Source organism: Watersipora subatra, chromosome 3, assembly GCF_963576615.1.
Source record: "Watersipora subatra chromosome 3, tzWatSuba1.1, whole genome shotgun sequence".
In the NCBI taxonomy this organism is placed as follows: Eukaryota; Metazoa; Bryozoa; class Gymnolaemata; order Cheilostomatida; family Watersiporidae; genus Watersipora; species Watersipora subatra.
The window spans coordinates 3,007,835-3,033,494 of NC_088710.1; the positions used below are offsets into that span (position 1 = coordinate 3,007,835).

Consider the following 25,660-nt stretch of genomic DNA (forward strand, 5'->3'; position numbering starts at 1 on the left):
ACAGCGGTGAAGGTTTGGCCAATAGTAACAAAACGTGAACAAACGCCTTTTAGAGGACTCCGTATACAAAACTAATTTCATACAATTAATAAACCAATGCGCATGTGCATCAAAAAGATTGGTTTCACTTTGTCAATTATTTACTACAATTTGTTTGTACATGTATATTGAAATACGTATGATGTCTAACGTGGTACAATAAATTATTTTTTAGTTAACAAAATAAAAAACATATGTATTATTTAAATATAATTTTTATTACAATTCATAAAATTGACACCAGTTAAACTTTTTAAATATTTGCAGTTTGGAGACTAATAGGCGGCGTTAAGTTGACCAAAACTGAAAACGGATGCACCGTGTTGCAAAGGCTTCTAATAGGTGCACGAGTTGCAAAGCGTAACCCGTGCACCTTGAGAAATAAAGCACGGACAATCCCGCGAGTAACTTGCTACAAAGTAAAAGGATTTTTTATAAAAACGGTAAATTTACAACGAGAATGTCATGGCTCTTTTTTGCAATCAGCATAGCTTCATGTAACGAGCATTTGTTTAATACGCGTTGAATTGGTTTGATGTGCCGAATACATACTGACCAGAGATAATTCCCAATGTTCACTTACTTTCCAATTGATCCTATGCGCCAGTTCAAGGCATATAGGGTATATTAACCTGTATCACCGTGTATTAACTGAGCTCTAAGTAAAGTGAATCAAAGTATAGTTGTTTGCATAAAATGAGGGTAATAAAGTGGTAAAAACTATATATATATATGAGTATTTATGTATCATCAGTCCGATTGTCCAAGGCCAAAGGTGGTGTAAATGATATATATGAGTATTTGTGCATATCAGTGAGTATTATCAGTCTGATTGTTTGTGGGCGGAAAACTTGGTTTACTTTAACTTGGTTTTTAATGTGATTGTAAAATCTAAATCGCCACACATTTGTTCGGTGTTGGTGGTTTAATAATCTTACTGCTAGTGTCATGTGTCACAGGTGCAAATTTAGTGTATTCATTTAATTGTATGTTATAGAGACCCGTTTCAATTTTTCTGAGAAATAGGGTATCCAGACTGTCTCGCCTGTCACTCAGAGAAAGAATTTCATTTTCGTCGCGGCATTCTGTTATACTAGCTCTTTTACGGAGCCAGAAGATCCATCTCAGACCATTGTTTTGGACCTTTCCAATGTTATTTGATAGTCCCACTGTGTGTGGAGACCATACTTGGGTTGCGTATACAAGGATTGTGTTGTATAATCGTAATACTCTTTTAGAGATCAATACTTATGTAGTATTGTTTCCTTATTCTCATAATGCTATTATATAAACGTATCGAGATATCAGTCAAATTCCGGTTAAATAAATGTTCATTGAAATATTCATTCCCAAGTTACATCCTTCGCATCAGTATGCTAAAACACAACATGGTGTCTAGTACGTGCTAATTCTAGATGCACAAACATTTATTGCATATATTTAGATACGTTCTCTAACATATAATGCCAAAATTTAATCCTCCGAATGAGTTTGACTTTGACCCGGCAAACTGGACAGAATGGTTTGCTCGTTGGAACCGCTATCATGCAGTAGCGAAGCTCAATGAAAATGAAAAGCAGTTACAGATAGACAGTTTCTTATACTGCCTAGTGAGTAAGAGTGAAGGCATATTTAATGGCCTAAGTCTGTCTGCTGATGAAGCAAAAAGCTACAAAAAAGTTCCTGAAGCTTTTCAGAAATATTTTACCCCACGTAAATGCATTATTTATGAAAGGGCTAAGTTCTTCAGACGCGATCAACAGCCAGGAGAGACAGTTGAGCAATATATCCGAGCCCTTAATGATATTGCAGACAGGTGTGAGTTTTCAAACAGGTCTGAGCAAATGCAAGACCGTATAGTAGTTGGCATCCTCGACACTGACTGCAGCCGTGAAATGCAAAAGATGCATATGGACCAGCTAACAGAAGGAGTTGCAATTAACATGGCTCGACAATCAGAAAAGGTGGACAAACACATGAAAGACTTAGCTGGGCATGGTAGAGCTGCGGCAAACAAATCTGACACGGTTGACGCCGTCTCAAAAGTTCAAAGCAGCAGCAGACCCAAATCTAGGAGCAACCACCTAGCGAGTAGTAACATCAGCAAGCAGAGTAATAACACTCCATGCGGCAGATGTGGATATTTGACGCATACAAGAGGAACATGCTCTGTCAAAGATGTTAGCTGTAAATCTTGTGGAAAGGTCGGTCACTATGCTAAAGTGTGTAGATCTAAATCTGAACCCAACATCAGCCAAGTAGAAGAGGAAGAACACATATTCCTTGGTGCAATAACTGACACCAGTGTGGGCGTGTGGACAAAAACCATCTCTGTCGACAAGCTCGATGCGCTCGTTCAGTTCAAGTTGGACACTGGCGCAGACGTCTCCACACTACCTAGTACACTCTGTGTACATGTAGCCCTTGAAAAAACAAAGAAACAGTTTGTAGGCTCGGGTAACATTAAGATATCAGTGGGGGTCCTCCCATGTTTTGTGGCGGTTCTGACGACTCGACGACAGGGATATTTACAAAGTGACAGACGAGACGACCATTTATCAATGTAGGTGACGATGATTGTGTAAGTGGGATTACTAAAGGTACGGCTACACATAACGAATTTTTCGTTGGTTTTGAGTTCTGGCCGAAATCACGAAAAACGCAGAATTAATCGGTCGAAATTCACAGAATTATTTGAGCTGTGCATGCCCACAGAGTTCGTCGGCGAAACGCTTTTACAGATTAAACAAATTATTAGCGAACACGACTCTAGCAGCTTTAGCAATTAGTATAGTCCAAGACATGTATCGCGACACACAATGGAAGTACGAAAGCAATTCAACATAGAACACACAATGTAACTGTTTAAATTGCGCTATTGTTGATTAGCGAGGTACGAGTATAATTGGAGTGGCTCAGAACCCGGTCACGTGACGGGGGAATTTTCTGTTTTTGTCTAATATTTAATATCTCATGCCAAATCTTACCAATTTGTTCGAGATTTATATTTTTTTATACATTTCTCTATTTTTCTATACATTTTCCAATTACCTTTCTGTGTACAATAATCTTATGCAAGATTCTGCAACTATTTATGCACATTTTTGCATAATATCTTATCTCATATTTATTAACAATATTGGGTTATTAGTAGTGGTTTATTGCAATATTGCTGTGATAGAATATAGCATTGTGGCCAGTGTCTGATATTAATCATGATACACGATTAAATGCAACTGGGCATGTGCAAGACATGTGACAAAAACAGAAAATTACCCCCTCTAGTGACTAGGTTCTGAGCCACTCCAGTTATACTCGTCCGTAAATTTTAAGATATATGTAGCCCGAGAACATAATGCCACACGCAAGAAAAATATTACGGAAATTCACCATAGTAAATACGATGCACATGACTTGATTGCGCTAAAGATGGCAGCATTTTCTACCACAAAACTTTTGCTGCTAAAAAGGAAATACAATTAAAAAATAAACACTTTGTAGCTATAGCGTCCAAACAATAAATACATACAATAACGCAATCTAAGCAGTTGCATCGTGTGTACTATGTTAAATTGCACTTATACTTTTATTGTGTGTCAATACACGTCTCTTGGACTATACTAATAGCAAAAGCTGCTGGAATCGTGCTCGCTAGCACGATTCTAGCAGCGCAGAATAATTCTGTGTGTTTCAATCATTTCGTGATTTTTGTTAGAACCAACGAAAAATTTGTTACGTGTAGCCGTACCTTTACTAACTTATTATTTGTCCTTAAATCAACACGTTCAACCGAAACTTTACTAGTTTGTGTTTGAAGCATCTGGCCCAGCATTTATAGACTGCCATATAATTAAAGTAAACAGCAATGAAATGCCACGACATTGACAGCAAATCCGTCCCCAAGTCTGTGACTGACAGTGATTGTGAAAGACAATCTCGGTCTATTTTCAGTACAAAAAATGTAGCCCTAAAAACCCAAGACGGCTGTCACTTTTCGCGGAGTAATCAGCAACACTCCCAAACATCACTAATAAGTTTGTGAAGATCGCTGGTTGAGCCATGCTTTTGGTTAGCAGAAGTTCAAACTGAGCATGTTTCAAGTTTTTAACGCAACCCAGTGTCACCAGAATGGATATTTGTATTAAAATAACAAATGTGAAGAAAGAGGTTGTTTTGGTTACCAATTTTAAAAGGTGACAGTGATTTTAAAAGTGATGACAGTGATTTTAAAAGTGACGACAGTGATTTTAATAAAAGTGACTATTCTGACGACAACTTTGTGTGGTAGGACCCCCATCAGTGCTAGGATCATTTAGGGCCGTACTTACTGTCAATAACGTTAATCATAGTGAAACAATGTATGTTGTAAATCAAACCAAAGCGTTGCATAGTCGCAGTGCATGTGTTAAACTAGGCTTGATATCTTGTGAATGTGATGTAGACTCTGTTTACGGTACTACTGAACCTTATGTATTTCGTAGTGAGTTTCCTAAACTTTTTCAAGGCTTAGGTAAGATGAAACAGGAAGTCGGCATAGAATTACGCCCTGACTGCAGACCCTTTGCTATCAACACCCCACAGTTCGTGCCCTATTCGCTGTTACCTAATGTTAAACAAGAGCTAGCTGATATGGTTGCCAAAAGTGTCGTGTCACCCGTCAGTGAGCCTACCGATTGGTGCGCCCCTATGGTTGTTGTTCCCAAAGCCAACAAAAAAGTCCGAATTTGTTTCGACTACACAGAATTAAACAAAGTTGTCCGTCGAGAGGTTCACCCAATGGCTCACGTTGAGTCAAGTCTTGCCAAACTCGGAAATGGTACCGTTTTTACTGTCTTTGATGCCAATTCCGGTTTTTACCAAATTCCCCTCTCCCCTAAAGCAAAAATATTAACCACGTTCTTGTCTTCATTATGTAGGTTTGCTTTTAATTGGTTGACTTTCGGTCTGTCATCTAGCCCTAAGTTGCATTCCAAAATTGTGTCTCAAGTTCTGGATGGCCTCGAAGGCAAAAATAGTTCATATGGATGATGTGTGCATATGGGGAAAATCCACTGCTGAGCATGACGCCAGAGTTCGTGCTGTGTTGAGTAGGATGATTGAGGCTGGTATGACTCTAAATGTTGATAAGTGCAAGTTCTCCCGCAGCAGCATAAAATTTCTCGGACATGTCATATCTGCTTCTGGTATTTGCGCTAACCCTGAGGCTAATCAAGGCATTGCAAATTTTGCCACACCAACCTGTGGCTATAGTTGGTGTCCCCGGATGTCTGTAGTTTCCTAGGTATGGCAAACCAGCTCAGCAAGTTCACCACCAAGCTTGGTGAACTCAGTGCTCCGTTGCGAGAGTTACTTCACAAAAATTCTGTGTGGATTTGGGATAAAGCTCAGGAGCAAGCGTTCAATGGTGTCAAGGAAGAGTTGAAGCGCTCAGTAAAACTTGCACCATATAGCCCACAACGTGAAACAGTTATACACACAGACGCCTCTCGAGCTGGCATTGGTGCTGCCTTGTTTCAAGTGCAAGATGATGGGGAGTTGCGATTAGTCAGTGCAGCTTCTCGAGCGCTGAGTGAAACTGAGAAACGGTATGCCACTGTTGAGTAGGAAGCTTTAGGGTTGTCTGGGCATGCGAAAAGTTTCGAGATTATATCATAGGATTGAAAGTAGTGATAAAAACCGATCACAAGCCCTTGGTCCCACTACTGAACGACATAGAATTAGACAAAAACCCAGCCCGTATCCAGAGGTTTCGAATGCGTCTCATTAGGTTTCACTATCGTGTTGAACACATCCCAGGAAAGAATAACGTTATTGCTGATGCGTTGTCATGTTCTCTTGGTCCTATCAGTGAAGATGATGTTATGTTAATGGAGGATGTTGAGTTGTTTGCTGTGTCAGCACTCTATTGCACTGCCTCATCACCTCGTTTACAGGAGTTGAAAGTTCAACAAGAGCATGATAAGGTCACCTCCCGCGTTCTCAGTTATGTGAGGTCTGGCTGGCCTGCGTACCTCCCTTCTCATGAGATTTTACTACGCCTGTATTTTGAGTGCCGCTCTAGGCTTTCTATAGTTGATGGTGTCCTGGCTTTTGATGACCGTATCATAATCTCCCAAATTGAGCGTCTCTCGGTCCTTAAAAAAATTCACAGTGGCCATTTTGGTATTGTAAAGTGCCAAGCTAAATCTGCCCAATCAGTATGGTGGCCTAGCATCTCCCAACATATAGCTGAAATGGTGCATAGGTGTGAATCGTGCAGGAAGGAGTCTAATGTTCAGCAAGCTCCTCTTCTCTATTCGGAATTCCCCCACCGTCCTTGGGAAAAACTAGGCCGTGATTTTTTTTAACAGCAATTGGTATTTGCTGGTAGTGGATTACCATTCTCGATTTATTGAAGTTGCATTGTTAGAAGAGACCGCTAGTTCCAAAGTGATCTTACACATGAAGAGTATTTTTGCTCGCCATGGAGTCCCCGAGGTTTTAATTTCGGACAATGGCCCTCAGTACGCCTCAGATGAGTTCAGGTCTTTTGCTAAGGCGTACGGGTTCACGCATATTACCAGTTCTTCCAAACGCCCACAAGGAAATGGGCAGTCGCTTCCGTTTCGGAGCATAGTTTGTTTGCAAAAAATTGAAGTGGCACATTTAGTAGATGAAGAACTTTTCGGCCTCCCAAAATTCCAAAAATAATCAAGTCATGGTTAAAAGTTGCTGCTTAAGATACAAATTACTATTTTAGTGAAGCAAACAGGTCTAGTAAATTGGCCAAGCACTAGCCCTGATGTAAATACCCTTTTGAGCAATTAAGTAAATAAAACCATGTAGTAAAAAATCATCAGAGCAGATATACTTGTACATACTCACTTATTTGTAGATAAGCACCTGCTTGCTTGCATCAAATTACAATGCTGAGGAGATGTAGCAAAAATTGGATGACACTTTGACACTCTGTGAAGGTGGCAGAGTAGCTTGTGCTCTATCATGTTATAAGTTTATATCGGCCTCAATACTCAGCTCCTATAAAGGCAAAGCAGTTATCATTAACAACCTCAACATATGTCAAGACTTCAGATCTATGAGTAGAACTTTCTTATACTTCTATACTAGAATGATAATAAAGTTTGGTGGTTTTAGAGTTCATAGTGTTTGATTAGGGATCGTAAAACGCAAATTAATGTATTGATCTCCGGGCAGTTCATGGTCTGGACTGCCGCTGAACGGGCAGTCCAGACCATGAAGAAAATCCTCAAGAAAAAGCCAGATCCTTATTTAGGTCTGATGGCATACAGGTCTTCTCCACTAGAAAATGGTCTCTCCCCGTCTGAACTGCTAATGAGTCGCAAAATTCGCACAACACTACCCTCTCTGCCTTCAGTTCTAACTCCCAAACAGCCGGATCTAGAAGTTGTCCGTTCCAAAGAGTCCCTCAGTCGAATTCAGTGTAAAGCTAACTTTGATGAAAGACGTCGTGTTGTAGCCCCGCCTTGCCTTAGTCCAGGTAGTAATGTTCATGTTCGGGACTTGAAATGAGATGCTGAAGTTGTTGGTTGTTTCCCCCACAACGCCCCGTTCGGTGGTGGTGCAGGATAGCAGGGGAGTGTAGTCAGGAGGAATATCACTAACATAGTTCCGTTAGAACCAACCGATTCTCCCAAAGTGAATGAAGGTGCAAAACAGTCTAGTTTTGGCCGAACTATCAGGCCACGTAAAATTTTAGATCTATAGTGAATTGCATATAGTACGCCATGTTTTCGACAATCCTGTTAACATTACTAAATTGAATAATGGTTTTATTCATATATTGCTTTACGTAGTTTGTAGTAGTAGTTTTATCCATTTGTGTTCTGCTATTTAGCTGTTTTATTTTATCAACCCGGGAAAGGGAGATGTTGTATAATCGTAATACTTTTTTGAAGATCAATACTTATGTAGTATTGTTTCCTTATTCTCATAATGCTATTATATAGACGTATCGAGATATCAGTCAAATTCCGGTTAAATAAATGTTCACCGAAATATTCATTCCCAAGTTACATCCTTCGCATCAGTATGCTAAAACACAACAGATTGGTTTGACCATGGTATTCTCTAGAAACATAATGTTATGTCTGGACGATTTTGCAAGTTGGTGGTTGGTAACCGATTTACAATTGACTGCTGTTCATTTAAGATTTTTTGCCAGGGTGAACCAAATTTTCAATAATGAGAAATAGTCTGTACTCAACTGTGTGCATGAACAGCGTTCATGTTTGCTTTTAGTAATCGTAAATGTTCTCACTTGTAAATTCTATAAATTATGATAACATGAAAATTTGCTATTGTTTTCCTAATTTAGATGATTTTATTAAGAAATTAGCAGCAATGATTTGTTGATATTTTATAGAGCTCTGTTTTCACGATAACCAACAAGCAGACAAAAGTTCACCGTGATGTTACAAAAAAGTGTAACAAGTATACAGTCACATGTCAATCACAAAAAGGTTCATGTGTAAAAAGGATGCTATCCATAGTTGAAGATGTAGCCCTTACATTATGCTTTTCGCATTTCCTTTTGATCATTTGCCACAAACCTAATGTTCGGCATGATGATGCGCAGCTAGAGATTGAGGTTGTATACATTTGCATCTAATTGTTTGGCCAGAACTTAGCTCACTTAAGTCGGTACGAACTGGGATTTCAGTGAACTGCGGTGTGGCAGTGTTGTTGTCGCTCAGCATATCTTGTGTACAGGGTGTTTTTTGTTCTTATGTTTTATGAGGCCTGCTTGTCTAGGTTACTAAACGTAAAACCACCGCTTGGGTTTCAGCGAAAGACTGTTGGACACAGCTCTATTGTAGCTACTCTCTACCTAATACAGTTATCTTGAGGTAATAATAGGCTCTAATAACTTTACCAATGCTGTTTGAAAATTTTACCTTTTCTAACTTGCAGTTACTTACAAACCCGTAACATCCACCACAACAAATGAGTTTTCTTTAAATGGTATTTGGGACTTGGAAGGATTATATCTCCCTTAATTAAAATCAAGTATCCTTTATTCAAACCTGAGATTTTGCTTTAAACCCCACATTATACAGTACGTCTATTGCCCAAACTCCCTTGAGATGAACTGCAAACCATCGTTGCCTTTTACAGTGATCAGGTATCCGTGTGCGACAAACATCATAAGGAGTGTGGTAACTCTGAGAGGCTCTATTTTCAAGAACTTACGGGTCAACTGACGCTCTTGGCTCTGCTTAATGGTTAACTGGCAGCATTTTAGAATGACATTTATTTATTCATATTATTATTAGCTGTTGTCTGTCCGTCTGCTTGCTTTTTATTTTATGAAGCAATATTTATGCTTTGATTGTCACAACAATTCCAAGACTTTAAAAGGTTGCCAATCAGCTCAGTTAGTAAAAGCGTCAATCTGATAAGCCTAACATTTCAAGAGTTTAAGCCTCATTGGCCAACATTTTAGCTGTCTCATTAATTGCATGTTCAAAATTTTGTTATTGCATGAAAATTCGCTCATTTAAGACAACCGCTATTGTAGCACAAAAATGAAAGGCTTTGAAATCCGTTCTGCACTTATCACGTTTGAAAATTAGACATTGATACAAATATCACCTACGAGTGACAGGTCGAATCTGTGAGTCCTCTTAACCGAATCTCAAATGGAGCTGATTTTAAATAGAAGGAATTACGAAGTAAATTGTAATCTGTTCAATTATGACCACTCATTTCAACGAATCAAATACATGTATTCATAAATTATTTCTCACATGACAATTACGAATGCTTGTGAATAGAGAGAATGGTAGTTATCATTTAAAATTACCAATGGGAATAATGAAAAATACTTGGGATAATCTTTTCTGTTTTAATCACAAACAAGCTTTCATGAATACGGGTTTTTGTATGGATAAGTTTTAGATAATCCAGTTCAAAAATGAGCTATTTGAATATAATTATATAGCATCACAGCTGTTTCTAGTTGATATTTTGTAAAGATCACAAATCTTTCTGTCCTTTTTACGACTTCAAAATATTAATAAAATCTGGTATTTGGTCAAATTTACAAAAAAAATTATTCAATCTTAAATCTGTAATTTTATCTGCTAATGCAATAATATATGCGCTGTCAGATACCCGCTGTTTATCAAACTTTTCTATGTCAATGTTGAAGGAAGGCTCCTTAATCCTAATGCGGAGGTACCCCTTAGTCTCATCGATATCACTCTGTGCAGTCTGAATCAGTTCCTTGTGTAAGGGCTTTAGTACAATGACTTTACCTCCCTTCATCGCTAGCTCTCCAAATACACATGTCTTATCTCGTACGGCCTTATATTGGGATTTGTATTTGATCAAAGTCATCCAATCTAATCGCATGTTCTAGCATGCACGTTTCAGTGTTTTGATGTGACATCTCTCCGATCTGCTGAGTTGTAGTAGCACATACAACTGAATGTCTTCATCTTCAGCTAGGTGCTCAGTTGCTTTTTTGGCTTTTAATAGCCTTGACAATGCATCAACAATGTTCTCTAAATAGTAACTTTATAACCACAGTTGCCTCTTCGCTTTGCAAGAAGCTTCCTTTTTTTCGACTCCATTTTTGGATTAAAGAGGTTAACAGTCGGATACACTTTTTAACTGAAATCTGGAAGGATAGTAGTGTAACCGTTCACAAACCAATACTGTGCACAATGCCTCTTCTTTTTGCATTTGGCTTTCATCAACGCCCGATGATGTCAGATTGGCACAGCTAACAACTCAAAGATATCCAGTTTGGACCTGAACCGTTATGGGGCCTAATCCAAAAGGAGTGGCAGTGTTTTCTTACAACTCGCATCAAGTAGAACCAAAGTTTCTGGATTTGATAGATCAACCTTTAACTGATCGATTGCGGCGAGCTTTTCTGTTGAGAAAATAACAACATTGCAAGTGTTTTTGTGTGCTATGAAATATCTGTGAGTGACTAATATGTGCGAGTAATCTCTGTGAGTGACTGATATGTGCGAGTAATCTCTGTGAGTGACTGATATGTGCGAGTAATCTCTGTGAGTGACTGATATGTGCTATGAAATATCTGTGAGTGACTAATATGTGCGAGTAATCTCTGTGAGTGACTGATATGTGCTATGAAATATCTGTGAGTGACTAATATGTGCGAGTAATCTCTGTGAGTGACTGATATGTGCTATGAAATATCTGTGAGTGACTAATATGTGCGAGTAATCTCTGTGAGTGACTGATATGTGCGAGTAATCTCTGTGAGTGACTGATATGTGCTATGAATTATCTGTGAGTGACTAATATGTGCGAGTAATCTCTGTGAGTGACTGATATGTGCTATGAATTATCTGTGAGTGACTAATATGTGCGAGTAATCTCTGTGAGTGACTGATATGTGCTATGAAATATCTGTGAGTGACTAATATGTGCGAGTAATCTCTGTGAGTGACTGATATGTGCGAGTAATCTCTGTGAGTGACTAATATGTGCGAGTAATCTCTGTGAGTGACTGATATGTGCTATGAAATATCTGTGAGTGACTAATATGTGCGAGTAATCTCTGTGAGTGACTGATATGTGCTATGAAATATCTGTGAGTGACTAATATGTGCGAGTAATCTCTGTGAGTGACTGATATGTGCTATGAAATATCTGTGAGTGACTAATATGTGCGAGTAATCTCTGTGAGTGACTGATATGTGCTATGAATTATCTGTGAGTGACTAATATGTGCGAGTAATCTCTGTGAGTGACTGATATGTGCTATGAAATATCTGTGAGTGACTAATATGTGCGAGTAATCTCTGTGAGTGACTGATATGTGCTATGAAATATCTGTGAGTGACTAATATGTGCGAGTAATCTCTGTGAGTGACTGATATGTGCTATGAAATATGTGTGAGTGACTGATATGTGCGAGTAATCTCTGTGAGTGACTGATATGTGCGAGTAATCTCTGTGAGTGACTGATATGTGCGAGTAATCTCTGTGAGTGACTGATATGTGCGAGTAATCTCTGTGAGTGACTGATATGTGCGAGTAATCTCTGTGAGTGACTGATATGTGCGAGTAATCTCTGTGAGTGACAGATATGCGCGAGTAATCTCTGAGAGTGACTAATATGTGCGAGTAATCTCTGTGAGTGACTGATATGTGCTATGAAATATCTGTGAGTGACTAATATGTGCGAGTAATCTCTGTGAGTGACTGATATGTGCTATGAAATATCTGTGAGTGACTAATATGTGCGAGTAATCTCTGTGAGTGACTGATATGTGCTATGAAATATCTGTGAGTGACTAATATGTGCGAGTAATCTCTGTGAGTGACTGATATGTGCTATGAAATATCTGTGAGTGACTAATATGTGCGAGTAATCTCTGTGAGTGACTGATATGTGCTATGAAATATCTGTGAGTGACTAATATGTGCGAGTAATCTCTGTGAGTGACTGATATGTGCTATGAAATATCTGTGAGTGACTAATATGTGCGAGTAATCTCTGTGAGTGACTGATATGTGCTATGAATTATCTGTGAGTGACTAATATGTGCGAGTAATCTCTGTGAGTGACTGATATGTGCTATGAAATATCTGTGAGTGACTAATATGTGCGAGTAATCTCTGTGAGTGACTGATATGTGCTATGAAATATCTGTGAGTGACTAATATGTGCGAGTAATCTCTGTGAGTGACTGATATGTGCTATGAAATATCTGTGAGTGACTAATATGTGCGAGTAATCTCTGTGAGTGACTGATATGTGCTATGAATTATCTGTGAGTGACTAATATGTGCGAGTAATCTCTGTGAGTGACTGATATGTGCTATGAAATATCTGTGAGTGACTAATATGTGCGAGTAATCTCTGTGAGTGACTGATATGTGCTATGAAATATCTGTGAGTGACTAATATGTGCGAGTAATCTCTGTGAGTGACTGATATGTGCTATGAAATATGTGTGAGTGACTGATATGTGCGAGTAATCTCTGTGAGTGACTGATATGTGCGAGTAATCTCTGTGAGTGACTGATATGTGCGAGTAATCTCTGTGAGTGACTGATATGTGCGAGTAATCTCTGTGAGTGACTGATATGTGCGAGTAATCTCTGTGAGTGACTGATATGTGCGAGTAATCTCTGTGAGTGACAGATATGCGCGAGTAATCTCTGAGAGTGACTAATATGTGCGAGTAATCTCTGTGAGTGACTGATATGTGCGAGTAATGTGGAATGAATGAAATAAGAACTATTCACTCTATTTTATCTCCTCGCCTTTTAATGTTTTGTACAAGCTAAGGCCTTCAAAAAGTAACTTTTCACAGTTGTTGGAAAGTTTGTACAATGATCTAGGATCAGGGAAATTTCTTGTGTATACAACAATTGCTTTCAAGGTGTCAGGACACCTGGACACGTAACAAGTCAGTCAACTCTGTAGTAAATTGTTGATCATCATTGTAATAATCACACTATTACTAACTGCTATTATCGTATATGACTTCTAATTCATCAAAATCACTCCTCATTTATTTTATGAAGAATATTTAAAAACTTACATTAATCCGCGTCTCACGATTCCTAATCAAACACTATGAACTCTAAAACTACCAAACTTTATCGTTCTAGTTAGAAGTGTAAGAAAGCTTTAGATCTGAAGTCTTGACATACGATGAGGTTATTAGTGATAACTGTTTTGCTTTGATAACAGCTGAGTATTGAGGTCGAAAAAAGACGTAATAAACTTATAACATGATGGAGCGTAAGCTACTGTGCCACCTTCGCAGAGTGTCAAAGTGTCATCGAATTTTTGCTACATCTACTCAGCATTGTCATTTGATGCAAGCAAGCAGGTGCTTATCTACTATTAAGTGAGTATGTACAAGTATATTTGCTCTGATGATTTTCTACTACATGGTTATATTTACTTAAGTGCTCAAACGGGTATTTACATCAGGGCTACTGCTTGGCCGATTTACTAAACCTGTTTGCTTCACTAAAATGGCAATTTTTTTTAGCTTAAACAACAACTTTTAACCATGAATTGATTATTTTTGGCATTTTAGAAGGCCTAAAAGTTCTTCGTGTGCCACTTTAATGTCTTGCAAACAAACTATGCTCCTAATAACTATGTTAGACTTTTGTGATAAATGAAAGCAAATGTGCTCGCTATTATTTAAGCTGGATGTTAATTGGCTAGTATGAGTAATATTCGTGTTCCTATTAGTAAATGCTGTTTTGTTGATTCCTTGCAATTTTTGCAGTGTTTTAGTATTTTTGGGCTTGAATTGAATTCTAGTTGTTTTAAACATGACCTTTTCCTAAAACAGCGCTCAGAGATGCTATAGTGTAACATAAATGTACATTAACATTGTTGATATATTTTCTATAACAATGACTTGTTTTATAAATTTCCCTATCTGTATCAATGCATATGTTCTTCTCAAAATTCTCTGGTAATAAATGTCTGCGGCCTTTTTAATAGACTTTACAAGAATGCAAATAATTTTATTCCAAAATCGATACTTTTTAAAATAAAGGTTGGAGTCTTCCTATCTTGTTTATGGTTTCATAGCTCTTGTTTCTTTTAACAATGCTTGAATTAGGCTCTCAAGATTTCACAGAATTTCAACGTTTTATGAGCAAGTTTGCTGGAGAGGATAATGATGGCAAACTGCTGCTGAATACGTTGCATATCTTAGACATAGACCTGTTTCTAAGAAGGGTTGGTGGCCTACCTTAGTTTTTTATTGACAGTTAGCTCGATCAAAATTTAGCAATTCCAATAATTATGGTAAACGAATTGTCAAAGGAATTAAGCATATAATAGAATCCTGAGACATGTTCTACTTGTAGGTGAGCAAATTAGTTCAAGGAAATAGAGATTTTTCAGTTGTATGTTAGTAGCGAATATGTGACTGACTATATTTTGCACTAGAACTCTTTAAAATTAGCATGTTAACTATTCTTTTCAAACCAATGCCAGCACAGTCGGATCAGAAACACTTTTAGATGTCTAAAACCGAAAGCATTGAAAATATCTTTGTTTACATTCTCGTATATCTGTTGCAGCAGGCAACCATCGGAGCAGCACAGCTATGACGTTGTTATTATCGGAGGTGGAATTGTGGGTGCTGCTACCGCGCGTGAAATGCAAACAAGATATCCAATGTTGAAATGTGCCATAATAGAGAAGGAAGATGGATTTGGTAGGTTTGCTTAATAGAAGTAATCTACTGAATGGGGTAGACAAGTACTTTCCCTATTTTGTTTATGTTATGTATATATATATATATATATATATGTATATATGTTATTTACATGTATATACATGTATATTAAAAATTGTTTCCTTACGTCAGTTAACCCAGATTGGTGGCAGTGTCTACTCAAGCTCGGGTCTCTTACCAAAAAACATGGGAGTTTGAGTATTTGCCTCAAGATCTTATCTACTACCAATGCCATTATCAGTACCATTATCCAATATGTATATATGCGTATATCGATATGCACATATATACAGATTAGTAACGACTAAGATCTTGAGGCGAGTGCTCAAACTCCTGGTATGAGGTCTCTGGTAGGAGGTCTCTGGTAAGAGGTCTCTGGTAGGAGACACGAGCTTGAATAGGCGTTGCCTCTATTCTATATTGTATATATACTGTATATGTATATATACAATATATATACATGTATATCTCAAAGTTTGTTGTTTGTAGGATTGATTGTCAGGCTATAGATCTTATAATCTTGGAATAAATATTCCATACTAAAGAAGATTCGATCTCGGACCCTGCCGCTCTGACGCCTTACCCACTAGACTACAGAAATCGAATTGCTAGCTTGCCAATATAAGTCATTATATGAGAGCAAATACTTAACTGCTTTGCGTAATATGCGGGTCATAGCATAACGGTCACGAGAAGCTGTTCGCTCACATTATTAAACTGGCTAATAGCGAGCAACTCTCACTACTTCTCATTGTTTATAAGACAAAACACTTCTCATGATATGTGGTTTGAAAGTTAGAATGGCAAATGTTGTTCTATGTTAAATACAAATCAATTTTCTGTCCAAAGACTTTTCCATTACCCGGGCAACGTCGGGTGGCACAGCTAGTATATATATTTCTCAAAGGATGTGTCTTCTTCCAGCTATAGCTATTATTAGAATAGCTTAGCTAGACAATGCTTACGCAAGGTCATGGCTTACCATCATGGCTTACCGTCATTAGAAGCCTAGTGCGTATTAACTAGCTTAGTGCAATTTTCATTTGGCAATGTACCAGGCTAATAGTGGTAGGTGGACAAGTGGTAGGCAACTCTTATCACTTCTCATTGTTTATAAGCTGATTTTTAATACCATTTTCCATTGGCATTGTGCCAGGCTAATAGCAAATGGTAGGCAACTCTCGTCACTTTTCATTGTTTATAAGCTAATTTTTAATACCCGGGAGGCACAACTAGTACATGTGTATATATACATGCATATATACATGTATATACATGTATATATGTGTATATACATGTATATACGTATATGTAAATGTACTTATCAACTAAATTAAACAAATGAAAATAGTTAGTTTATGACCTCAAAAACATCCTTTAGCTGTCGAGCTGTACCTCAGGGCAGGCAAGTATACATTCTAGCTAGTTGAGTTCTTGCTATGTTAAGATAGACCAACAGTAAACTGCGCATTGTGTTTGAAGGTTTTTAGACACACAGTATCTTTAGGGTTTTATGGGTTTCTAAGTCAGTCGTACGTAGAAGAGATTAAAGTGACTCTCAAAGTTTCTTGCAGCCGAGCATCAAAGTGGCAGGAGCAGTGGGGTTATCCACGCGGGGATATATTACGCTCCTGGATCTCTTATGGCTAAACTTTGTGTTGACGGACTTCACAGGATGTACAAGTTTTGCCAACAGCATGATGTAGCCCATGACAGGTGTGGCAAGGTGAGCTCTCATTGGATTATTAGTAGTTCTGCAGAGAGCTGATTGGCTACTTACTGATGGGCCTGTAGCCATTCTAATTGATACAATTCCGTACTTACTGATTGGCCTGTATTCCAATCTACGGCGGTTTCGTGATGGCGGCGATTAACTGTTCGTTTTTGAGCTTTGAAGAGCTTGTAATCATATTTCTACATATCCTGAACCTACAACACAGCAGAGTAAGACATGGTTAACCTTTTGATAACAAATAACTGTAATGTGAATTTTATTGCAAGTCAATCTAAAGTTATTTTAGTTAATCAGAGGAATATTCAGCTAAACATCTATGAGTTTGTGTTTTCTATTGTTTCGTGCTAATGCTCCTCCACAAGCATGTTTAATAGTTACAGCTTGTTCCACGAGAAGATCAGTCATGAATAAAATTAACTTGTTTGTTCGTGAAGAGTTTTGCAAAACCTTTAGATGTTCAAATACTCCTTAGATAAAATCTGCCACATCTATTTTGCGTGCAGCGTTGTAACAGTCAAACATTGCAACAGACCAACATTGTAACAGACCAACATTGTAATAGCCCAACATTGTAACAGTCAAACATTGTAACAGTCAAATATTGTCACAGACCAACATTGTAACAGCCCAACATTGTAACAGCCCAACATCGTAACAGCCCAACATTGTAACAGCCCAACATGGTAACAGCCCAACATTGTAACAGCCCAACATTGTAACAGCCCAACATTGTAACAGCTCAACTTTGTTAAAAGTTGAAATATTTTGTAGCTGCTCATTGAGCTGTTTTCGAAAATTTTAATTTGTGCGCCGATTTTTTTCTTTCAGTTGAGAATCTAGTTCATGATTTACAAAGATCAAACATTTCCCAATATGGCAGATATTATCACTTTTGTTAACCCATACAACCGGTTGAAGGATTGGAAGGTACATACTCCGCGCACGCACACAAACTAAATAAGTTTTGAAGTCTTTCCCAGACGTGTTCAATTGGCAGACACTTTTAGTTTTTGATTTAAAAAAGTTCATCATTTACATCTATTGCTAAGCAAAAATAGAACGTAGGAAACAACATGTGGGATCTGAACTGTTAAGAGGCAGTCAACACTGTGTGCATGTCTATTGAGTAGCTTTCAACCTTTGAAGCCTCATGAGTTTTGCAGCTGATTATCATCATATAGCACTCGGTAAGATTAAATTGTGCTCATTGCATGACATTATAAATTTTCTTGGTAATTCTGTTGACTGCTACAATAAAATTTTTACTTTTTGCCTCAGCATTGAGAGAACAACTCCTGCTTTGTTGAATGTTTACGTTGAGTGTACTAATTGATTTGCTCTAAGAACTATTGGTTGCGGTACTTTCCTAGGAACTGATGTTGATCTCATCAGCCATTGGACTTTTGCTTGTATTTTGATTGGTTAACTTGCAGCTGATAGTTGCTACAGAGACTGAGGAGTTGGAAAGACTTGCGGGTCTTTATGAAAGGGCTAAGATTAACAATGTTCCAGATGTAAGGATGGTCGAGAAAAATGAGATAAAGGACATAGAACCACATTGCCAGGTACTATAATGCTTTGAATCATATTTTGTCTCAAGATTTTGTCCTGAACTTAGCCTTTAAACTTTGAACCTTTAGAACTTTGAAAGCCTTAGAACTTTAGCCATTGCACTTTAGAGAAGAAATGCTTGAACTGGTGATCCTTGATCTTTTAAGGTCAAAGTGTTACATAGAAGTGTACTATAACAAGTCCTGTTGTAGCTCTAACCTCTACTACTCGTGTGTCTATACATGCTTGTACCTCTATTTGTCAACCTGGAGCAGTCAACCTCCCATATCTTAGAATAAAGGAGTCGCCTTCTCTTGTCATATCACATGAAGGTTATCCAGTAGCGTTCACCAAACTCGTATATGATGGCCGGATTGTACGATATCTGTCTAGGGGCTGAGAGCTATTCACTCCCCACATACTGGTATTGTGGACTATCACGGTGTGACCAACACTCTTGTCAGACTCTTCAAAGAGGATGGAGGTTTCAGCTATACTAACTTCAAGGTCACCTCCTTCAACCCAGTCGATTCCTCGAGTAATTCAGCTGTTCACATTCATGGAAAAAATAAGGTGAATGGGAAAATTTTAGCCGATTTCCAAACTACTCATAGCTTCTCAAAACATTACATAGCAATATGTAAACATATGTACTCATCAGTGGCTGCTTGCTGACTTATATGTAGGTCATAGTTATTGACCTTCACCTCGTGCTCAGGACTCCGTTAGAATTAACATAAATGCATTTAAAGCGTGTAAGAAAAGGTGGCAAAATAATAAGAAAAGGTTGGTATAGAAGGATACTGATATTAAGGCAGGTGGGACAGCGGTGGTCCATGCACTTTCATTATGAACAAATAGTTTTCTTCCAATCAGGAGTAATCTCCTCATGAAGCGATTTGATAATTGGTTTACCTACTAGGTACATATTGCTAAAGAAAGTTAATGTCTATCAATGCAGGCATCATATTGCTAACAATATTAGGAAGTCAGCAAAATTTAATACTGCCAAGACTTCTATTTTACTTTCATCAGATTTGTTTAGATATTACGCATTTGTAAAATCTCTCATCTCTAGCTGCATTAGAAGTACATATCTCCATTTTTGTTATAAGTATTGCAAGTATGTAATGAAGTATACACGAAGTATTGCAAAGGTAACAGGGAAAATGAAGTATATGCAGCATTTAGATGCCAGACTTAAACCAAGGGAGACATATCCGAAATTGTTTCTGATAATCAGCCTATCAAAAAAAATCGAAAAAAGTTCTGAGTTCTTTAAATAAAGGTAAGAAAACTCTGATGTCTATGACAGTTCCTTTTATGGTCATGTATCTTTAACATAGGATGTGGTGGTGAAAGCTCGATACGTAATCACCTGTGGAGGGCTCTATGCAGATAAGTTGGCTGTCATGTCTGGTTGTAATCCACTGCCCAAAATTGTTCCATTTCGGGGCGACTATCTGGTGCTAAAAGAGGAGAAACGTCATTTGGTCAAAGGCAATATTTATCCAGTAAGTTTGATTGGTTTCCATTTCAAAAGAGTTTTGCTCTGTGCTATATCTAGCAGTCATTAAATATCTTGGATGGTAAAGGCTAGGGTATATAAGTATGGTAACGATAAGGTGCTTGTATTCAAGGTGTGGATAAATGTATGGTGTCAACTGTGCACATCTGACACTTGCTAAATGACTGTCAAGGTTTGACACTATGTTAGCATGAGAGGTTCACAGGTTGGCACTATGTTCGCATGAGAGGTTTACAGGTTGGCACTATGTTAGCATGAGAGGTTTACAGGTTGGCACTATGTTAGCATGAGAGGTTTACGGGTTGGCACTATGTTCGCATGAGAGGTTTACAGGTTGGCACTATGTTAGCATGAGAGGTTTACGAGTTGGCACTATGTTAGCATGAGAGGTTTACAGGTTGGCCAATAGAATAACAAGTAACTAAATTAAGTATTCTCTGGGTGACAGTTTGAGCTCTTCTCTAGTGTGATTGCTAGTTATATGCCGAGGAGCTGTGCGATACGAGGTGAGATCATGATGTTAACCAGCCGTGTGACTCTGAGTAGCTATTTACCTAGTAGTTGTTCTGTAACTACTGGGTTGGGAGCTTCAAACAATAAAACTGCCAGCAGAGCTTTTTAAAAGATATTGTGAACTGCAAATGTAAAATTTTGCTGTTTGCTGAACAGTTTCAGAGACATTTTCAACGCATTTTTCTCTTTCATGATTTATTTGAGTGACATACAGGCACCTATTCTTGACCATCGATGCATGCGCCTCTCATTGCAATTGATGCACACGTTTGTCTTTGTATTTCTGACCTGACCTTTTCTTCACTATCAGGGCATCTACTTGTAGCTCACAAAAAAGTGCATTTTTGTTCTGGAATGCAGCCAAAACTGACAAGATCTGCCATTTTCTTGTACTCAGGTTCCAAACCCTAAATTTCCATTCCTCGGCGTTCACTTTACTCCCCGGACCGATGGTGAGATGTGGTTGGGTCCCAACGCTATTCTTGCATTTAAAAGAGAGGGATACGGCCTGTTTGACTTTAATCTAAAGGAGTTTGCTGAGGCTTCATTTTATAGGTTTGTACTGTTAGCCGTCTATGTCTGACTAGGACTATGTCTATGACTCTGTGTATGACTATGACTATGTTTATGACTGTCTGACAATGAACTAGAAACTGCACAGTCAGATGTTAACTTATAATTGCTCTATGTAAAATTTGTCGGCATGTCACGTAGAATAAAAAACTAAGATAGTATTTAACTATATATCCCAAGTGATCCCATCATGGCACATCAGAGTTTTTTGAAGCATTGCATTCTAGTTAATGACAATAGTAAAGGCTGGTGATTAACTCATTCACTCCCGCAAGCCGATGTCTCGGCTCCGGTTACCTTCTCTTTGTGGCCGCAAGCCGAAACATCAGCTTTTAGACAATGCTTTGGTTTATCTATTACTTAGCTTTTGCTTCAGATAGAGCAATAAGATCTGGTTTCCATGAAAACAAGCTTGCTGCTAACGATATAGACTAATTAGCAGACCTCTCACTAGCGGCTCACTGATTATCAAACAGAAAGTTCACCTCGGAAAAAGCATGGACAAAAAAGAATACCGCGAGCGTTTACAGCTGAAGAAGCTTCTAACATTCTTAACCATTGGGATTACAGTAAATCTATATCGAGGGATTCTGACTCTTCTAGTGCGTGTATTTGATGTGAAAAATTGTAATAGTAACCGAATATTATGGCGACAGTCAAAATACGACTATCGAAATCGCTGGCAAAATATTTTTGGTAAAGTTTTTAAAAGTTTTTACCGTTTTTAAATCTAGTTAATTTAGGATTTTTTTAATTTCCTAATAAAGTATCTTTTCAACAATCTTTTTTTCAAATTAAGTGGATATCTTCATTCTTTCTCAAGTTATCACAAAATTAGTGACGTTATGTCAACATTTGTGTGAATAGGAAAAATAAATTCAGGCAGAGCTAGAAATAAATTTGGTAGCGAAAGAGTTAAAACAAAAGGTTACAAATTAAAAAAATTTTGAAAATATTTTGACTAAATTGTGTTACCTTCACGTAGTCTAATGTAGAGTAGCATAAATATCTGCGCATGTTTTGAAAATGATTAGAGTGAAATAATAATTCTAACTGCACTAGTTGTCATTTGTCATTTATAAGCGGATCTGCAGGAATTCAAGATGGAGTTGCTAATGGAGAATAATTAAAAAAATTTTTTAATTTAACTGAGAACAAATTTTTAAAACTTGAAATTTTAGAAACTTGACTTTTAAAGCGTTTACTGAGAGGTCAGTAGTCTGCATGCTAATTTCCAAGTGATTGCATCATCCCAGGTGCAGCCATTTTAGAGTTTAATGCTCAGAAGAACACAGACAGATTTACTGTACAAGTTACTTTATTGATTTTCATTTTCTCATATATTTGAATTTTTCTGGATTACACATGGCAAAAAAACTGCATATTTATTTAATGCATCTGCTTCGCAGCTATGTTTTAAGATGAATTTACGCAAATCTTTTGTAGATTCTGTCAGAAAGTATCGGCACATTTCTCTTAATTGCGATTATTTTTTATGCTTGAGGTGATCTGATTGCCAGGATGTTTCAAGATTGAAATGGATGAAACATGATTGCAAGAAAAATGCTCAGATCAATTCAAAGTGCGATTATGATGTCTAGAATTGTAACGAGACAGAATAGAAAGAAGTGTAACCCTGCAACTTCAACGCATTAGATATCAGCTATAGCAAAGATAGCAACTAGTAACATCATGTCGCACGAGTTTTTTCTGAGTGTTTTAATCGGGATAAAGTTTTTTGGTTTTAATTTAGAAACATCACATCAAAAACAATCGCAAATGATAAAAAAATATCGATACTTTCTGATAAAGTTTCCAAAAGAGTTGTGTAAGTTCATCTTTAACAACTACCTCTAGTATTTGGGAGTTATGGTAACTTGGTGGGATTCTCAACTACCTCTAGTATTTGGGAGTTATAGTAACTTGGGGGGATTCTCAACTACCTCTAGTATTTGTTGAGGAGCTATAGTAACTTAGTGAGATTCTCAACTACCTCTAGTATTTGGGAGTTATAGTAACTTGGTGGGATTCTCAACTACCTCTAGTATTTGTTGAGGAGTTGTAGTAACTTGGTGGGATTCTCAACTACCTCTAGTATTTGTTAAGGAGTTATGGTAACTTGGTGGGATTCTCAACTACCTCTAGTATTTGTTGAAGAGCTGTAGTAACTTGGTGAGATTCTCAACTACCTGTAGTATTTGTTAAGGAGTTATAGTAATTTGGTGGGATTTAGAACAAAATGCAGTGTATACTGTATAATCTTTGTGAAATATTTTCTCCAAAATGCGATAGTTTTAACATATGAAGCTGAGTGAAGCGAGTTCACTTTATTATTGAATAAGTTTGACTACGTACATGTATTTAATATGGCGATTAGGATACTGGGTTATATTCTCTTTTAAATGCTGACAAGATAACTCCGGTTACTTTAGATGTCAAATGTTTTGATTAGGTGTAACAGCATCTCTTCACTATGTAATTTTGGAGTTGTGCTCTTTTTCATTAATTTAATTTTTATTTGTCCTTGAGCTGTTCTTAAACCCGCCTTTATGACAGGGGCCTTCAGAAACTCGTCTTCAAGAACTTTGGCCACGTTGTGAATGAGCTTTACAATGGATTCAACCTTACGGCAACGGTAAAAAATCTTCAAAAGTTCATTCCAGAGATAACTCCAAAAGACGTAGTCAGGTATTGTATGTTTGTATATAACTGTTAGTGACATCGCTCAATATATATTTAAATGTTCCTCATGTCGCATTTCCCATGTTAGATTATCCTTCAACAGCTCCTTGTACTTCATATGGTTGACCTTGAAACTTTTTCACAACACACAACTTGACAACTTATTATATTTACTAGTTGAGCTAGTCGAGGGATGCTGGAGTTTATGCCTATCTAATTACATTTATATGTTTTTTTTTAAATTTATGTTGGCAATTTTTCAATTAATTAATATGCAAACCTTTGTTGTTCATGAATTAAAAAACATTATTGTACTCCTTTGGTTTCTTAATACTATTTTATTAAAATATCAAATCATTATTTGACAAGAAATCGCCAATTTTTAAAGAAAACTTCACCCTATTTGATGAGACTTATTTACAAATATGTAAATGCAAGGAATGAAATGACTAATAACACCGCTATATAACTACAATATTGAAATCTTGAAATTATGTTAAGGTTTATCTCCTTTGAATTCATCATCTAATTTTTGCTATTGCAAATATTTAGTATACTTGCCGCAAACTCCAACATCTTAGAGATATTAAGGTTCATCTCCGTTGAGGTAAAAAATAATAATTTGATTTTTAAACACAATGTGCTTGTTCTATTATGCAGTTGTAAAATATAAATATGGTTATCATGAGTGTCTCCATTACCACGAGGGGAGTCTGTGGACAGACACCTTTATTATAATTATTTTAAGAGATAATTATCCTTATAGCACACATATTAGGCTGGAGAGTTCACTAGATCTAGCCTAAGATCTTTGTATTGCCAAAGTGAAACTTGACACTCATTTGAAGACACGCCTCTTTTTTTTCTGTTTTTGCTGACCCGCACTCTCTTTATAGAGGCCCATCTGGAGTTCGAGCTCAGGCACTTGCAGCGGATGGCTCTTTAGTCAATGATTTTCTGTTTGATGGTGGCACTGGTGATGTTGGCTCCCGCATGCTGCATGTTCGTAATGCTCCATCACCCGCCGCCACATCTTCGCTGGCCATTGCTGAGATGGTTGTAGATGAGGCCGAGCAAAAGTTTAGCTTCAAAACTGTTAGACACGACTTTCTATCTTGACTCCAGCTGGTAGCCTTATCAGCGACATTCACGCTAGGTTTTATTGGTCTTTTGCCAGCTCCTTTAGACATAGTTATTTTGCTATATGCCTGACAATCATCCTATGCAAGTATTCTTTGATAGTGCTGTTAGGTGTTTTCAAGCACTCAGTGACAGTCTCTGTTAGGTGCTTTCAAGTGCTAATTTGTTTTTCCATTTGATTCACAGTGCTTAACTTCTTATCCATTTTTACAGGACACTAGATATTAAGAGTGTCATATGATTTGATTTCATAAGTCGCTGCTTTGATGCTATGAACTCCTGGAACCTCCTAGGGCTGGCATATGTTATACATAAACACTGCTGTCAAATCAGACCTCATCTCCAATTGGTGCTGCATTGCAGACTTAAATACTACAGACAATCGTAACGTCAATTATGCATTTTATATAATCTAAGTATTTTATATAATATTAGTATTTTATATAATATTAGTATTTACCTTTGCGCAACAGTATATTTTATATTGCCTAATGGTCTGCATTGACATTGATCTTCATCATATCAAATATTTAGACTGCAACTGGACAGATCAACATCTCTTACATCTTTAAGCGTGTTAACCGTGCCTCTGAGGTGTCTCTACCATGATTCTAGTACCCTAGCCGTCTTGTGTTCTGTTAGAGATCGTCAATAAATGTAAATAAAGTTCCAATA

At 37.5% G+C, this 25,660-nt stretch overlaps 2 protein-coding genes across 4 annotated transcripts; both read left to right on the forward strand.

Annotated features, from left to right (window-relative positions):
• Nucleotides 1-422: 422 nt before the first annotated feature.
• Nucleotides 423-25,652, forward strand: LOC137389803 (L-2-hydroxyglutarate dehydrogenase, mitochondrial-like). 3 transcript variants are annotated; one of them, XM_068075910.1, is made up of 10 exons: nt 423-483; nt 13,743-13,904; nt 15,106-15,242; nt 16,838-16,989; nt 18,432-18,563; nt 18,943-19,122; nt 19,896-20,063; nt 20,988-21,145; nt 23,720-23,851; nt 24,742-25,652. In XM_068075910.1, exons 2-10 carry the CDS (start codon nt 13,786-13,788, stop codon nt 24,962-24,964), a joined length of 1,401 nt encoding a protein of 466 aa, XP_067932011.1. In that variant the 5' UTR covers nt 423-483; nt 13,743-13,785; the 3' UTR covers nt 24,965-25,652. The 3 variants fall into 3 exon arrangements, with proteins under 3 accessions (XP_067932011.1, XP_067932012.1, XP_067932013.1); XM_068075911.1 differs by having other exon boundaries at nt 25,199-25,652; XM_068075912.1 differs by lacking the exon at nt 423-483 and having other exon boundaries at nt 13,803-13,908.
• LOC137389616 (uncharacterized) lies at nt 1,503-2,606 on the forward strand. The gene has a single exon (XM_068075674.1). It carries the CDS (start codon nt 1,503-1,505, stop codon nt 2,604-2,606), a length of 1,104 nt encoding a protein of 367 aa, XP_067931775.1.
• Nucleotides 25,653-25,660: the final 8 nt, after the last annotated feature.

Bases quoted from the DNA above. Each gene is read 5' to 3' on its own strand.
- LOC137389616 (XM_068075674.1), top strand. From the start codon at position 1,503: ATGCCAAAATTTAATCCTCCGAATGAGTTTGACTTTGACCCGGCAAAC.
- LOC137389803 (XM_068075910.1), top strand. From the start codon at position 13,786: ATGATGGAGCGTAAGCTACTGTGCCACCTTCGCAGAGTGTCAAAGTGT. The intron at 15,243-16,837 runs GTAGGTTTGCTT...AGTTTCTTGCAG, and splicing joins AGAGAAGGAAGATGGATTTG to CCGAGCATCAAAGTGGCAGG. The intron at 23,852-24,741 runs GTATTGTATGTT...CTCTCTTTATAG, and splicing joins ACTCCAAAAGACGTAGTCAG to AGGCCCATCTGGAGTTCGAG.